The sequence below is a fragment of the Rhinolophus sinicus genome, linkage group LG02 (assembly GCF_036562045.2).
Source record: "Rhinolophus sinicus isolate RSC01 linkage group LG02, ASM3656204v1, whole genome shotgun sequence".
Classification (NCBI taxonomy): domain Eukaryota; kingdom Metazoa; phylum Chordata; class Mammalia; order Chiroptera; family Rhinolophidae; genus Rhinolophus; species Rhinolophus sinicus.
Genome location: NC_133752.1, coordinates 163,176,462 through 163,192,500, shown reverse-complemented (window position 1 = coordinate 163,192,500; position 16,039 = coordinate 163,176,462). Strand labels below are relative to the sequence as shown.

General features: G+C 36.4%; 1 protein-coding gene across 1 annotated transcript in view; it reads right to left on the bottom strand.

Moving 5' to 3' along the window:
• Positions 1–16,039, bottom strand: part of ITPR2 (inositol 1,4,5-trisphosphate receptor type 2) — a 431,615-nt gene that overhangs the window by 272,271 nt on the left and 143,305 nt on the right. The window contains exon 21 of the mRNA XM_019737570.2: positions 15,698–15,848. Within this exon, the coding sequence (XP_019593129.2) occupies positions 15,698–15,848 (151 nt within the window). The remainder of the gene's footprint in view (positions 1–15,697; positions 15,849–16,039) is intronic.

Here is a 16,039-nt window from a genome sequence, read left to right as displayed (position 1 = left end):
ACTAGAACTCAGAAAGCCTACCAAATGCAGGAAGAAAGTATTCTAATTAAAACTATATACTGACAATATGGAATTACATTAATCATATAACACATCTGCACACATTATTCTCTAGTGACCATATCCAACCAGTTATTATCATATAATGGGCCACACATACTCATGACATTTTGTTTTTATCACACCATTTAATTTTAAGGACAGTCCTTGTTCAGAAACTATTAAGTAGCCAGAGATCGTCGGGCTCTGTACTAGAAACATTGGGGGTGGAAGGACATAAGAGAAATAGAAGAATTTACAATATGACTAAGAAAAAGAAAACATAAAATATTCCCCAAAAAGAAATTAAGAAAATACAAAGCAGATGAGACAGTAATAGCATAGCACAGGCAGCATATAAAATTGCTTAGGAAATTGTGTTTTTTAATTGGGAAAATTATCTTAGGAGAAGGAGAGTGAAGAGCAGCTTCACTGAAGAGGTACAGTTTTGACCTGGAATTTGAATAGACTAAAGGTTTTAGATTAGAGCGATCTTTCTCAAAGTACTGCATCATCCAATGTTCAGAATCTTAATCCTAATAAAATATGTTCCAATTATTTGTGAGAATAAAATTATATAGTATGTACAAAAAAGTCATTAAAAATAAAAACTACCATAGAACTAATAAGGTATCATTTCGAAATGAAAAGTGGAGAACATGTGTGTACTCTCACTATACTCTCACTACACCTCTGAAAAACAACCCTTTTCAATTTCAGTATGTTCTATTACAGGGTCACCACCTTCCGAATGAACATGTGGTTCCCTCACATAATCAGAGCTCATAAGCTCTTACACTATGGCATGAATAACACAACATTGCCTCTAAAAGGAAGAGTCCTTCAGAGGAGTGGTTTATAAAGAGCAGACAGTGGACAAAGTAGATAATATGACACTTAATTTTCTTCATTCTAAGTAAACACTCATTGAATACATTGTGTGGATAACCCATTTAAAGATTCCAACTTCCCAAGAGCTTGGAAACAGAACAAAGCAAAATCTATTGAAAACATGTTACTAAAATATAGTAACGTTATTATCCATCTTTTTCTGAATATCAAGTAGACTGCTTAGAAGAAAATTATTTCCCATCCTACACCCTAAAGAAGTGTTATTCAAAGGATGAATTGAAAAAGCAATTCACACAAAACAGTGGTTGAGTTCTACATCTTATTTTGGATTTCATCACTGTCAAATACTGACAGTCATTGCAATATTCCAAACCTCAAGATTTTAACTTGCAAAACTGATCTTTAGTTGTTAACAGTTACTAATCCAAGCAATAAATGAATTTGCATAGTAAATGAATTTTATAATTGAGACATAATTTAAATACAATGAAATGCACAGATCTTTAATGAAAAGTTTCAGCAGTTTTGACAAGGAAAGGCATTTACCCATATAAACCACATGTCATCCAGATATCGAGCATTTCCATTATCCCAGAAAGTGTGTTTCTGTCCTTTCCTAGTTAATCCCCTTTACATTACAAAATCTTTAGAAGTACATATGCTCAATAATGCACAGTTTCATAGATATGATTTGAGTTCAATGATTATAGCCAAAGACTATTAGGAAATCAATCATTATAAAGTACAGAAGGGCCTCTAGTCCCTTGCTGCTCTGTTGTTGCCTCAACCAGATAAATATTTTTGTCAGTGACAGGTGAAGTAGCATATTTCTCAAATGCAGATAGAACAGGAAACAAGGAAGGATGACTACTACAGTGATTGATCCATCAAATCCCAAAAGTACATCAATAGGTTGAAAACTAATGGGTTAAATACAACAAGGTAAAATCAAAATATAAAATGCCCTGCACTTAGGTTTAAATAAAACCAACTAAGTATATGGTGGGAGAATATGATGTAACAGAGGACAAATTAGATCTTAGTTGTGTTCAAGTTCAGTAGGAATCAATACTACATTGTCATTACCAAAAATACTCATTTTCATCTAGGCTGCATTACAAAAGTAAAGCATTTGGATTGAGTGAGAAAATAACCATCTGTGCCTCAGTGCTGGTCAAATCAGTGATCAATGATATTTGCATCATAAGAGGATCTGTTAAAGGAACTGCAGATGACTACACAGAGTGGAGACACTCAGCTAAGGAGCTCGCCATTTTCACACATTGAAAGAACTAACGTGCGGAAGTCATGTTAGATGTCAGTGTGGCTCCAGGGAACAAAAGTAAGGCTGCTTGTTGGAAGTCAGAGGGAGGTATATTTCAGGTAACCTAACAAAAGAGAACTAATAATTGGAGCTGTTAAAAATAAAAAAGACTTTTTGCAGCAATAAAACCTTGGTGATTCAGGTGTTTGCATATATTTAAATTTATTGACTAGATAACCATTTGTAATGGGTGCTATATGAAGACCTGAAGTTCATATCGTGGGTAGATGATTTCTACAATCCTTTTATACGCTAACCTTCTATAAACCTATGTTGGGATTCCAACAGTGTACCTTATTGGAGGTCACTGGTCGGTTCTCTTGACCAGAAGCTGAGAGAACTGGGGAACCTGTCCCAGTGTATTAACACCTTGAGGCATCAGAGTCTGAGGCTCAAAAAATATTTATAATTAGAGGAAACAACTGGAGTAGAGAGAAGGTGAGGACAACATGGTCCTCTTTAGTCATTCTCACTTTTTGCGAGGTCATCCCTAGGGATTGATTTTGTCTTATTAACTCAATTTGGTAATATCAGTAGCTCTTCCTGAATGCCAGGAATCATTCCTAGCACTCCTAGGTAACTCCAGAGGTTTCAGAGTCAATTTCTAGCTTAAAGAATAAGAATAAATTCTACACTAAACTTCACCCTCTGTGTGGCTGATACCTTCAGGAAAAACCAAAACCCAAAATACTACGTGACGATGCTGTTGTTTCTGACACATCCCACAGAAACCCAGACAAACCTAGAATTAGAATCTTCTGCCTCTACTGAGACAAATTACAAAGCATGACAAAAATAATTTTATATACTATAAAACTGCATGTGAGTACCCTCTGAATTACAAGGAAGTTATAGTCTCTTTGTGACTTAGTACAGTATGTAAATTACGTATGCATCACATCCATAAGTCCTTCTGAAATGTAACCTACAAAGTTAAAAAGAGAATATCTGAATCATGTTACTCGGTTAAGATGATGCATCCGAGATCACTGAAAGGTATAATATTAATCACTAAGTTTGTTAAAATAAAATTGCAGGAACAAAATAACAGGAAGTATTTTAATATGAACTGGCATTTGTCACATTATCTCCAAATCACTGAAAGTTTGGAAAGCCAAACTAAGGGGTTCATACACAAATAAAGAAAAATAATCATATATGTGGAAAGTCAGTGTCTAGAAAATATTTGAATTATTCAAGTACATACATATTTATGTAAAACATGTAACTTACATACATTCTTAAAATGTATTTTACTCATTAGATACTTTTGAAAGCCAAGTATATATATATATAATAGTATATTAGGCGTGGTTATATTAGACAAGTTAGCTATAGAACCAGAAATAAAATCTGTCTTCATAGTTTTTCTCCCCATTTTGCTTCCCTTAGTCAATAAATTTAAATCTTTATTATGGAATTATCAAGGTTGTAATTCTAAGAGTCATGGAGCCTTTTGCAAATCTACTAGGCAAAACAGACATAAACATAATCACAAAATTAACAAAAGAAATACACAAATATATATTTGGATTGTTAGAGTCTCTAAATATTTTGGTCCTTCAAATGCATGCGTAACTATGTCCTTTAAATGCATGCGTAACTATATAAGGCATATATTCGTACTAATGATAAGTGAGTTATGGAAATCTGTATAAAATATAGAAGTAGCGTGCAGAAAGGTGTCTAGGATAAAATCGTTCAGCATTACTGGGGAAACAGCAGATAGAGCTGGAGACATCTAACTCAAATTATGAAGACCCCTGGGCACCAACTTAAGGAACTGGGTTATTTATTTCTAGAGATGGTAAGAGCCAGTAAAAGAGGTAGAGTATGTGATTTGGAAGGATCATATTGGACTGTGGAAAAATAGCCAAAAACAGATCAAGGGGACCAGTCAGAAATTGTACTGCAGGAATGAAGAGTAACATCCAGCTTCAAGAGATAGTCCCGTGGTAAAACTTTTAAGACTTGCCATTGAAATGAAACTGTTTCTGAGATGAGCCAGACAACCACTCCTCAAGGGGTGATTCTCGCTTTAAATTTTTATTTTATTTTACCTGACCTATAAAATGATTTCAAGTTAAATCAAAAGTCTTTAGTAAGTACATGATTACTGTTTTATACGAAACTTTCTTGGGAAACTTGGAAAAACTAGAAAACAGTCCCTGCAGAAAGAAAGTCATCTGTATAGAAAGCAGCATGATAATAGCAGAAAGAACATCAACTGTAGGTCTGTAGGATTTTTTTTTAAAGAAGGGAAGAAAAAGAAAAATGAAAAATCTGAATTCGGAACTTGGCTCAGCAAGCTACAAGCTGTATGGTTCAGCAAAGTATTTAACCTCTCTAAGAGCCTATTTCCTGGGCAAAATAGTGACCATAACACCTAACTTGCTGGAATGTGGTAAGGCTTATAGATAAAAATGTGCAAAAGATCTAGAAGTGTGGTAGGTGTTGAATATAAATCATAGATACCCATATATAGTAATGCTTTGCCAAATGGTTGGCCTGGCACATGGTACAAACTCAGTAGAAAGTAGACATACTACATAGTTATTCTCTACCTATTTTTATATATGCATTTGATTTTAAAAAGGAACATGAGCTAGTATACAGCATGTGTTTCAGACCCTCTTGATCGGCGTATACTCGTATATAGAGAAAATTAAGCCCAGAAAGGGAGATGGGAGAAAGTCCTTTTAGGTACCACTGATAACTAAGAGAAAACCTGACAGTTACACAGGCACTTTTTCTAAAACTTATAAAAGTTTAAGAAGAAAAAAAAAGTGTAAAAGATATTATACATTAAGACAGAAAGGACAGAGATACAGTCAGCGTAGCACAAAGCTGGTGGGAGAACCAGATTCAGGTCAGAATGTCACAGCTTCCTTAACATCTGAAGAAGAGGATTCCAGAAAAGCCTTGCTGCGTAAAGCGGGTTTCTGATGACAGTGACTCTGGGACATTTGGAAGTAGGTAGATTTTAGAATTTTTTTTTTTTTCATATAGAGAACTTTGTTATGATTTTAAATGTATTCAAGTCATTTTTTTTTTCTCCCTATCCTCTATTTTCTATGAGATCTTAACCTTGACCTACAGTTTTTTCAGTCATGGTATTTTTCTGGAAAGGACCTGTGATGGGTACTGTGATGGCCCTGCCCAGATTCCCTTTCAGGAATGAAGGACTATTGCCTCAGTTGCTGCAAGTGCTACTTGGAGGACAGCCCTCAAATGTCAGCCCTCGATGGGGACTGATGAGTCTGAACAGAGCTGCCTTAAGCAAGGCCACACAGCCATCCCTGGGCAGCCCACGGGGGGCATAGTGTCAAAGCTCCCGCACTCCAATGGGAGACAACTCTGGAAGGACATCCCCACTTGAGGCTTCCCGGAGATTTCCACAAAGACTGCTTCACGGCCCAGCTTCTCCATTTGCCCAATCCTGCTTCTTTCACTTCCATTCCACTAGTGTTGATCCTAGGAGCTCTCCCTCGTAAACCTCCTTCATACTAATCTCCATCTCAGTGTCTGCTTCCTGGAGAATACGACCTGCAGGAAGTAATTCTAAAGCTGCTGGGAGATTGTTGTCACCGTTGTTATTTAAAAATCAGTGGAAGGACCTCAGGCATTATGAGAACATGCTCCCCTGATAGAATACACCAGTCCCCTCTTATCCACAATGTTGCTTGCCATAGTTTCAGTTACTCACAGTCAACTGAGGTCGACGTGGTCCAAAAATATTAAGTGGAAAATTCCAGAAATAAACAATTCATAAGTTTTAAATTGCAAATTAGTTTAAGTAACATGATGAAATTTCTTGCCATCCCTCTCCATCACTCAGCGTCTCTCCATATCTCTCCCAAGCTGAGAATCATCCCTTTTTCCAGGATCTCCATGCTGCAGCCATCTTGGTTTTCAGACCAACTGTTGCAGTACTGCAGGGCATGTGCTCAAGTAACTCTTATTTAACTTTACAATGGCGCCAGGGTGCAAGAGTAATGACGCTGGCAATTCAGATATGCCAAAGAGAAGCTGTAAAGTGCTTCCTTTACATGAAAAGGTACATATATATAGGAAAAAACATAGTATATACAGGGTCTGATACTATCCATGGTTTTAGACCATCCGTTGGGGATCTTGGAACATATCCCCAATGAATAAGTGGGGACTACTGTACACACATAGAAGGGAGAAAAGAAAACCTATCACTGTGGATAGGATTGCACACATGAACCTGCCTTTTCTTTGAGTCTAAAGCTTCCTTTACTGAAAGTACATAATTTGAACAGAAAGAAGGTATAAGGAAAAGGGAACAGCATTTGGGAAGTAGGCAGGTGTGAGGGCATCGCTGAAAGGAGAGATGAGGGAGAACAGGTAGAAGAAGAAGGCCACCTAAAGGAGAACCCTGAGAGCTAGAATGCTGTTGGGAAAAACTAAGTCCAGAAATCAATAAAAGGGATTTTCAAATGATAAATGTTAATTGTGGTATCTTTCCCCTGCAAGTAAACTTTGCTAACACTTCTGAACACTGCAAATTCTACTGCACACTTAAATACTTTATAGGGACCTGAGAAAAGCTCAGTCAGATGAAAAATTAAAACGAGATGAAGGAACATTTCAGAGAGTCCTTAAATTTAAGCTACCTTGTACCTCCTTGCCCTTTGTTTACGGTCAGTGTATTAAACTTTGTTTCTCCTCTACTCATCACCCTTCTCCACATATACCTCCCCAGGGTCTCACCTGGCACCTGGGAAGCCCTTTCTTGCTTGCTTACTTGTTGCTTGCTTTTTTTTATGACACACTTGATATTTTAAGTGAACTAAGGCTTTGGTTTCAAGGCATTCTAGCTGGTGTCTTTACAAAGAGCAATCACAGCTATTAATCAGCAGATATGCTTCATGGGTATTTGTTAAAAGAAATGTGTTTGCAGTGCACATTAAAAAGAACGCCATTCAGTTGAGTGAATGAGCATTTATATATTCATCTTCCAAGAATTACAGTTTTTAAACTGAAAGAGACTGTAAAGATCATACTAGACTCACCTCCTTATTTTATAAGGGAAGAAACTATTTTCTGGAAGATTTTTTTGCCTGCAAATATTTTCCTCCTTTCCCACCCATATAACAATATTAAAAAATGTTTCTGCCCCTCCTCCCATCTCGATTTCCTTTCTCCTTTTTAATAGCAATTATGCTGCCAGAAAAAACATTTCAAGGTGGATCATGTGAAGTCCCTGCCAAGGCACATAAATAAATCAATAAATGCCTGTTAAGTTGAAGAAGCAGCTGGTTCTTTGCCAATAGATGGATGCTTTTACTCTTCCCCGCATCTCCTGGGGCACAGGGCACTATTGGACATACATATACCCACCGTCCTCACCTCTTCCCTACCCTGGGTGGGGCCCACAGGGCTGTAGGTCACCCAGTGCAGCTCGAATCCTTTAAGGGCAAGAGGATAATTTCAGGCTGTCATGATTACCTGTACCTTCTGGTCTAAGAGCAAAGGCACTTCAGCTCCAAACCTGAAACCTCAAAGGAAAGGAAATCCTAAAAGTACATGGAATTCTCCATTGATTCTTTTTCTCAGTGATTTCCCATTTTCAATATTATAACATATATGCCAACAAAAGAGATTCGCTAGTGACCTCTTCATTTCGGGGTTTGATTGTGGAAACTCCCAAAATTTGGAGTTGTGAAAAAGCAAAATGCTAGAAGATAAAAAGAAACGGTCCAGTTCTTGTTTGATCTTTTTGTAGTTTTCTGATATATTGCCTTTTCACACACCATGAGTTCAAGGGTGAGGAGAAAATTGTGAAAAGAAATCATAGCAGTGGCCTAAAAACCCTAACTAGGCTAAATGTGACTCAGTGGTTAAGACTCCATTGTTCCATGTTCATGGGTCAAATTTGAATCCCAGTTCCATTCAAAAAAACAAACAGATAAGTGGAAAGATATTGACAGGATAACTAAGCAACAAATTAGGCCCAAAGTAGATCCATTTCTAGATTGTGTCAAAGTCTATACTGTGTTCAAACGAAGACGATACTCTCACCAGTCAGAGTTAACATGTTATGTTGCTCCTCAGAAGGACGTGTAAGATTCACATTTGTCCCCAACTATTTAAATGACTCACTCGTAGAACAAAACACATATACCCACCCTGCTGTAAAAAGTGATCCTAATCAGTAGCAATATCAATCCTTGGTCTGTGGATCCTTCAGCAAGCATCAAGAGAAAAAAAATGTATAATTTTGTAAATGGAATACACTTTCAAAAACCTATTAAAAACACCCAGTGTACCAGCCAGTGTATACATTTGCTTTTAACTTCTATACTTGGCAAAGAAGAGCACTGCTTGACATAATTCTTCAACCCAAATGATCAATTACACTGAATGGTGCCTGTGCATTTTAAAACACTGAGAGCAAATGATAGGTATTAGGCAAAGCAAATTAACTCAACAACATAGCCTGCTGAGAGTGAATACATTTTTTTGAAAACAGCATTTCTTTTTTTTAAGCAAGGCATAGCCCATGAAAGGCACTGCATTGGTAGTTCTGAAGATGAGACTCTCCTATTTCACGGCAGTCACGGCCAGGGCAGTGCCACTCCTTGTGTCTCCGCATGAGCATACCTGGTTAATTTGCTAAACGGACCACCTCTAGGGCACAAAAATAAAAAGTTGCTTCTGAGCCTACCAATTTCTGCTGAGCATGCCAACTAAAAGCAAACGTGATGGTGAGCAGTAACAGCCTGGGAGTTAGACTCAGACCTCCAACCAGCTCTACAATGAGGACAATTCACAGTGACACCAAGGTGGGAAGCACTGTACCCAAAGACCCACAAAAGAAAAAAATTCTGTAACTGCCACCTTCCAAGCCAGCCATCCCCATCGCCTTAAACACTAATCACTGACATCTAAACCTACAGGATTTCCCAGAAAAACAAACGAAGGCTGCTCATGTACACCCTATTTAAGATAGGCACCACCGAGGTCAGCACAAAACGGACCTCCGGGAACTGGAAGTCTTTTCCTTCTAGACACACCTCTTCTTCTGTTCCCCTGGGTCTGGCCTGCCAAACACATTTCTCTGAAAGTCCAATCCTAACTGTGCTGGAGCAAACTTCGTAAGTGGTAAGTGGATCAGAAGGTTCTACTGCACAAAGATTGCCCAACACAGTATGAGAAAACTGTTTTTCACTGCTTGCAGGAACTGGTTTGTCTAGCAACAATGCTTATAAAATGTGCATTCTTTTTTTGTGTGTGTTTTAAATGTGCTTTGCCAATGACTTCCAATTGAAAATAAAGTTTCATTAAAATAGAAAAATATAATCCAGATCATTTGAATATAAAACAGTCACGTTGACAATACACTGGGTGTTGTAATGTGATGACATTGCTGTGAGTTCCACAAGTTGTCCTTTAAAGGAACAGTTCTTTCTGTAATCTGGGATTTCCTCTCTGGCATCAATCTCCGTCTTACCTTGTACCACAGGAATTTTTCCCAGGCCGCCTGACAATCCTGTCTCCGCACTGGGAGATTCCAGAAATGTGTTCTCTCTTGCTTCTTTCGTTAAGAATTTATCATCTAATATAAATTTCATTAGGAATTTATAGTCTAGAGAACTCAGCTATGATGACACACCTCCTAAGCTGTACGATAATGCCTTCAGTCAGTGTCACCTTACATATAATAAATCATTTTCCGACTCAGCTAATTATTTAAGTTATTAACTTTTCTGTTTTGGAATACTTTCAAATTTATGGGAAGAGTTGCAAGAGTAGTACAAAGAATTCCTATAATACCTTCTTATTTATTAGATTCAGTTTTATTAGATTCACAAATTCTGCCACATTTGCATGCTCCCTCTCTCGCCTACATATATATAATACCTTTGCTGTAATATTTAATTCCAGACATTATGACCTTTAACCCTTAATTCTTCAGCATGTATTTGCTAAAACAAGTACATTCTTTTACATAACCATAGTACTATTAAAATTCAGGAAATCTAACTGATACAATACTACAACCTAATATACCATCCATACTCATATTTCACCAATTGTGCCAATAATGTTTCTGTAGATAATATTTTCCTGATCCAAAATCACGTATTATATTTAGTTGTCATGTTTTGTTAATTTCATTTTAATCTGAAAGTTTCTCAGCCTTTTTTTATTTTTTACGACACTGACTTTTTCTTAAAGTTGAAGCCAATTTTTCTATTAAATATCATCCAATTTGTCCTTCTCTGATAATTCCTAGATTAGTTGGAGATTATGAATTTTTGTTAGGACTGTGAAATAAGTGATGTTGTATGCATCACATCTAGAGGCACAGTACGTTGCTTTGTGTCAATTTTTTTTATTTTATTTTAAACTCTATTAACTTAAATAATTATATTAGACTGATCCCCTATGTAATTCTTAACTTTAAAATTTTTCAACCAAAATTCTAACCTCAATAACAATTTTCTAAAATACTAGCTCATTGAACTAATCAAGTGCTGCAAAGGATAGAAACACTAATTTCTTACACTTTAATTCTTAGTAATGCTATTAACTTACTAACAGATCTTAGGCAAGTTAATTAATCTTCCTGAATATGCTTTTCTATATTGGTACTTTAAAAGTAAACTTTTTACTAAACAATCTGAAATCCATGCATAAATTTATTATATTTGCATTACTGGCAACTTTATGAGCAAATTATGTGTCCCTGTGAGGTACCTTCTTTTCTATTTTTTATAGTGTAAACAAAGCCACATATTCACTTTTTCAAATGCACCTCAAGGCAACATTGACAAAAATGTAGTACCTTATTTTTTTGTCTTACAAGTATAGATATGCTCCAAAGAAATCTAAATTGGAATGTTTTACTACAAAAGCATTACCCTTGCAAATGTATGTGAGTTAATAATATTAAATAAGCATTTAATGTAAGTGAAAGCAAAAATTATGCCTTGAAAAGGACTTTTAGGGTTAAGAGGAATGAAGAAAGCTCATAACAACTTCTCTCAGATGTGTCATCTACAGTATAATTATAACTGTTATCAAATCATGCCTAAACAACAAACTATATTTTCTCACAGTTTACATCATGTACTCAATCTTAGAATGTGTAAAAGAAATAATTTACCCTCTGATTTGCAGAGACGTGATCTTAAAAAATATGGTCCTTAAATTCAAATTAGTTTCAATACACCAAGAACTAGAATAACATATCTCTTGTGTATTTATTACTGTATAGGAGGATAAGCACATTCTTTTAGATTCCAAAAATGTAGCCAAAATCCACAAACCCCTTTCCACAACTGAGGAAAATGCATTTCCCTAAATGAAGAGACACTGCTCTACATGCCAGTCTCAAAAGGAAGAAACCTCTGAATTTAGGTTCATGCAGAACATATATAGGTATTCCTATCAACACAAGAAGTTTTTTAGAGAATTATAATTAGCTAATAAAAATTATCATAAATCATTTTTAATACTGGACTAAAATTACGGTGTTTCATATTTTAATAATGGATTAAAATAGCATATGCCATGGTTAAGCACAAGTCATACTACATGGGAGGCAAACCATGCACAACCACTTAGCACACAGAGTACTCAATGAACAATAGCTATCTAGGAAGGATATTTGCATAAGCCAACAAACAATTTAAATTTTCTAGCGTTACTTTTCTTTTGGCTTCCAAGACATCACCTCCTCCTGATGTTCCTCTTTCCTCCCAGCCACTCTGTTCCAGTCTCTTGCTGGCTCCTCCTCTATCTCATGGCCCAACGTTGGAGTGTCCCAAGAGTCAATCACTAGACCGCATTCCTTCTCAATCAACAATCGCTCCTGAGGTGATCTTCTTCAGTCTGGTAGCATGAATGTCTCTTTTGTGCACTGATTCTCGTTATTTATATTTCCTACCCTGACATTACCCTACGTTTCATGCATATATCTAACTGTCAACATATTATAACATCTCCATGTTGATGCCTAATAGTCATTTAAAATCTAACATGCCCAAACAGAAATCCTGATTTTCTCTCTAACCCCACTCATCCACTAGTCTTTCCCACATCAATAAATAGTACCATTCACCAAACTGCTAATCAAAATTTAGGAATAATCTTTAATTCTCCTCTTTCTTTTCCATTTCACATCTAATTTCTATCAATTAAGATTGCAAAATTCCAAATTTATCCACTTCCTGTCACCTCTATCACTACTATCCTAGTTTAACACCATTGTCCAATTTTCCAACAGCCTCCTAACTATGATCTTCCCAACACTATGCCCACATAGTATCAGAGAACTTGTTCAATCCATTCTAGCTAAAAATAATTGCAGTGCCCCTCCCTTACTCCATCACTGCCCATATTCTCCTACTTTATTTTTCTTCATAGCATATATTATCTGATGTTATAGGGTATGCTCATTTGTTTATTATCTGATCATCTCTCCCAATGGGGTGCAGGGTAAGGGTCTGCCTATTTATCTATTGATTGTCTGTCCTCCCTGTGGCTAAGGACTTTATCTTGTTCATTGTTTATTCCCAGTGACTAGAAAAGTGTCTGACATGCAATATTTAATAAATTTCTTATTGAATAAATTAATTAATGGTTCTCAGATAGCAAACAATTAAGATATCCAGAGGTGAATGGTGATGAATGGAAAAAACATGAGAATTATAAAATATTTTAAAAAGAGTAAAAAATGTGTCTTAGAGGGCAGATGTGGATAGGACAGTGGAGAATACATACAAAATATTAGCAGATTTTCAGAGGATGAAAATATTTTCTTTAGGGAACAACTCTGAAAGCAGATTCTAAGACTGAGACCAAAAGTCAAGATCAATTTCTAACTTTTCAAAAATGGTTTAGTTTAAAATAAACTGGAGATTGTAAAAGCGTCATAGCAGGAAATATCTTTCCTTTCCTTTTTCTCCATTGCTTTCATAGTGCCCTCCCTCCCCCTCACCATTCTCTCGGAATATATACTATATGTAATAGTTTTATTCTGCTATGTCTTGGAGATTACCATTCTGGACAATTTCACCACGCAGAATTCAGGTTATCTTTTTATTTACAGAATGCTTTCTTGGATTGAAATTTTAAATATCAGATCTGTTCCAGCATTTTGGTTTTTTCCTTCAAGGACTCCAATTATTCACATGATGGCTCTTCTTTGCCTTTCTTCCATTTCAACCACTTTCTCTCTGGCCTTTTTTACTTGTTTCTTTATAAGACTGATATTCTCCTCATTGTTTGCCTGCTTTTCTTCAATAGTTCTTATTAAACTTCTGTTCAAATCTATTCTCCCTTTGATACCCAGTAATTTAGTCTGTATTTCTAAAAAAATAAATAAAGTCTATCATTTTATTCTATTTCTTTTCTGAGTTCCATCAACTTTAATTTCATTTCTTCCTTTTTTTTCTAATCTTAGTTTTTGAATTTGTGATTCAAGGTATTTTTCATATCCCAATGTTTGTTTGAAGACATTTAATTCAGTTTCGAGTGTCATGTTACAATTTTCTTCTGTTTCCTGGATGCTTTTCAAAGAGGAATTTCCATCAACTGAAATGTTGTGATTCTCCATTCTATTTTGATCTTATAGTCACTTTATATCAATGACGAATGATTATGTGGAGTCACTTCTTGGACAAGGTTGACAATATGAGCTGGTTTGCATGATCTTTAATTCAAGAGCACCCTCTCCTGTCTGAGTTGTGAAGTGCGGTTTTTTTTAGTTTGGCTTGTGGTGGGGGGCACCAGAGAAGTTATATTTCCTTCAATTTTTTCTTCTTTTATCTTGTGGTAGTCTAAATTTCCCACCTTACTTCTTTTCCCTTCACCTACAAGACTCTAAAGGGTGCGTCTCCCTCACTTTTACCTTGTTCATCCCTAGAAGCATTGCTCTTCCACACTGTGAGGGTTTACTTATAAGACCCTTCCTCTTGACTATTGCTCTTTCAGTAGTTTCACTCTTAGGATAAACTCTCTTCCTGAGGGCGATTGTCCCACAATCCCAACTTGTCTCTTCCACACGGGTTTTCCAGAAACCCCTAACTGTCCATAAAGACTTACGATGAGAGCTCAAGAAACAGCTCTACTGAAAACTGATGTGACTTTTCTACATACAGTAACTGAAGTTTGTACTGTCCTCTGTCTTCTGGTTCTGCTGAAGGTGAGGGATTTCTGTGGTTTAATTTACTTCTTATTGATTTGTATATATTTTGGAAGATGTAGAAAGAATTCTGATTTAAGCAGCAGCAATTAATTGCTTCAGCTACCTGGATGTTTCCCCCCTTACAATTAAGAAAACTTCTTAACCAGATATTACTTCTTTCTGGTTTTACTTTTTAATTCTGTAGCACATACTGCAGTGGATACATTGTGCTCCACCCATATCCCCTCTTCAGAGCTGAGGCATCTATTACCCCAGGTGCTGGGCATCATGACTGCTGCCTTCTCACAGCTGTCATTAAGAGTGACCCTTCCCCAAAAGGAGCTGCCTTACCCAAGGTACACACACTCTCCATGAAGAAGCCAGCAGTCAATAGCTGGCTGATGCAAAGATCCAAAGCTCAGCCCACTTGCCTTAATTTGTGACCACCCGGAAGGGCCATCCCAGCTCCAGAGTTCCCTGTAGATCAGCTGAGGTCTCACTTGCAACTGTGTTGTGGATCAGCTTCTCTGTCTGCCCCATCCTATCTTCCTCACTGCCTTCCAGGTGTATATATATATCCTGAATGCACTCTTCAATATACCTTTGCAAATAATTCTCTACCTCAGAGGATTTTCCAGGCATCCAATACAGGACAATAAAAAAAAAAATGTATTGAGTTATGAGACAGACACTGTTGTACATACTTGAATATGTTGGATACGGTCACCTAATTCTCACAAGGAACTGTGAGGGAGATACTATTATTATCATCTTCATATCTCAGATGAGAAAAGAGACCTCTTCCAAAAAATAAGTACCTGCCTAAGTCACTAATGATAAAGGCAGGATTTGCACACAGGCACTCTGAACCAAAAGCCCATTCTCTTATCCACTTCACTGCACTGCCTCCTACACTGGCTTTGCACTCACTGCTCCTCTGATATGACCCTTAGTGGCCCCGTTTGTTGCGTTTTTCTGCGCTTTACTATGAAGCATAGGCGGCATATGACACGTACTAGAATGATCACAAATATTAAGATGTTTTTGTTTTTTTAACACATAACATTTTCACTGGTGGATTGACTGTAACATTAATTGCTAAAGATGGAACTCACTGACCTTATGAATTTGTCTCTCAAAGCGTTAGCATTAAGAACAGAGAAGCATGTTCGTAAATCCAGTCTATTATCACTTAGTCCCACACACATTATGTACACATATTAACCTACACGTTAACCACTACTTCTCTGTATATTTGCTTTTATCTCACCTCTACATAAAATACCAAAAAGATTATAACTTATTTCAAAAATTCTTACCTCCATCATGAAATTTGCTTAATCTTTCAAAATATGATGACATGGGGGCCTGTACAATATCTAGGATAGCCAGTAGTGTTCTTGTGAGCCTTAATAACTCACTGAAACTATAAAATCCAAAGTATATGAGATTCCGAGCCAAGTGGACCACCTTAATTTAAAAAGGGCGAGAAGGGAGAAAAGAAAAGAAAAATATTAGGAACTAAAATTAACATTGATATTTTATTATCTAAACTAGGGCAGATATTTCTATAATAAATTCTCTGATTCTTTAACACCTAGGAATTAAAATACCTGCAAAAGCAACCACTGAACTCTGATTTATTCAAGTTTAGAATTAAA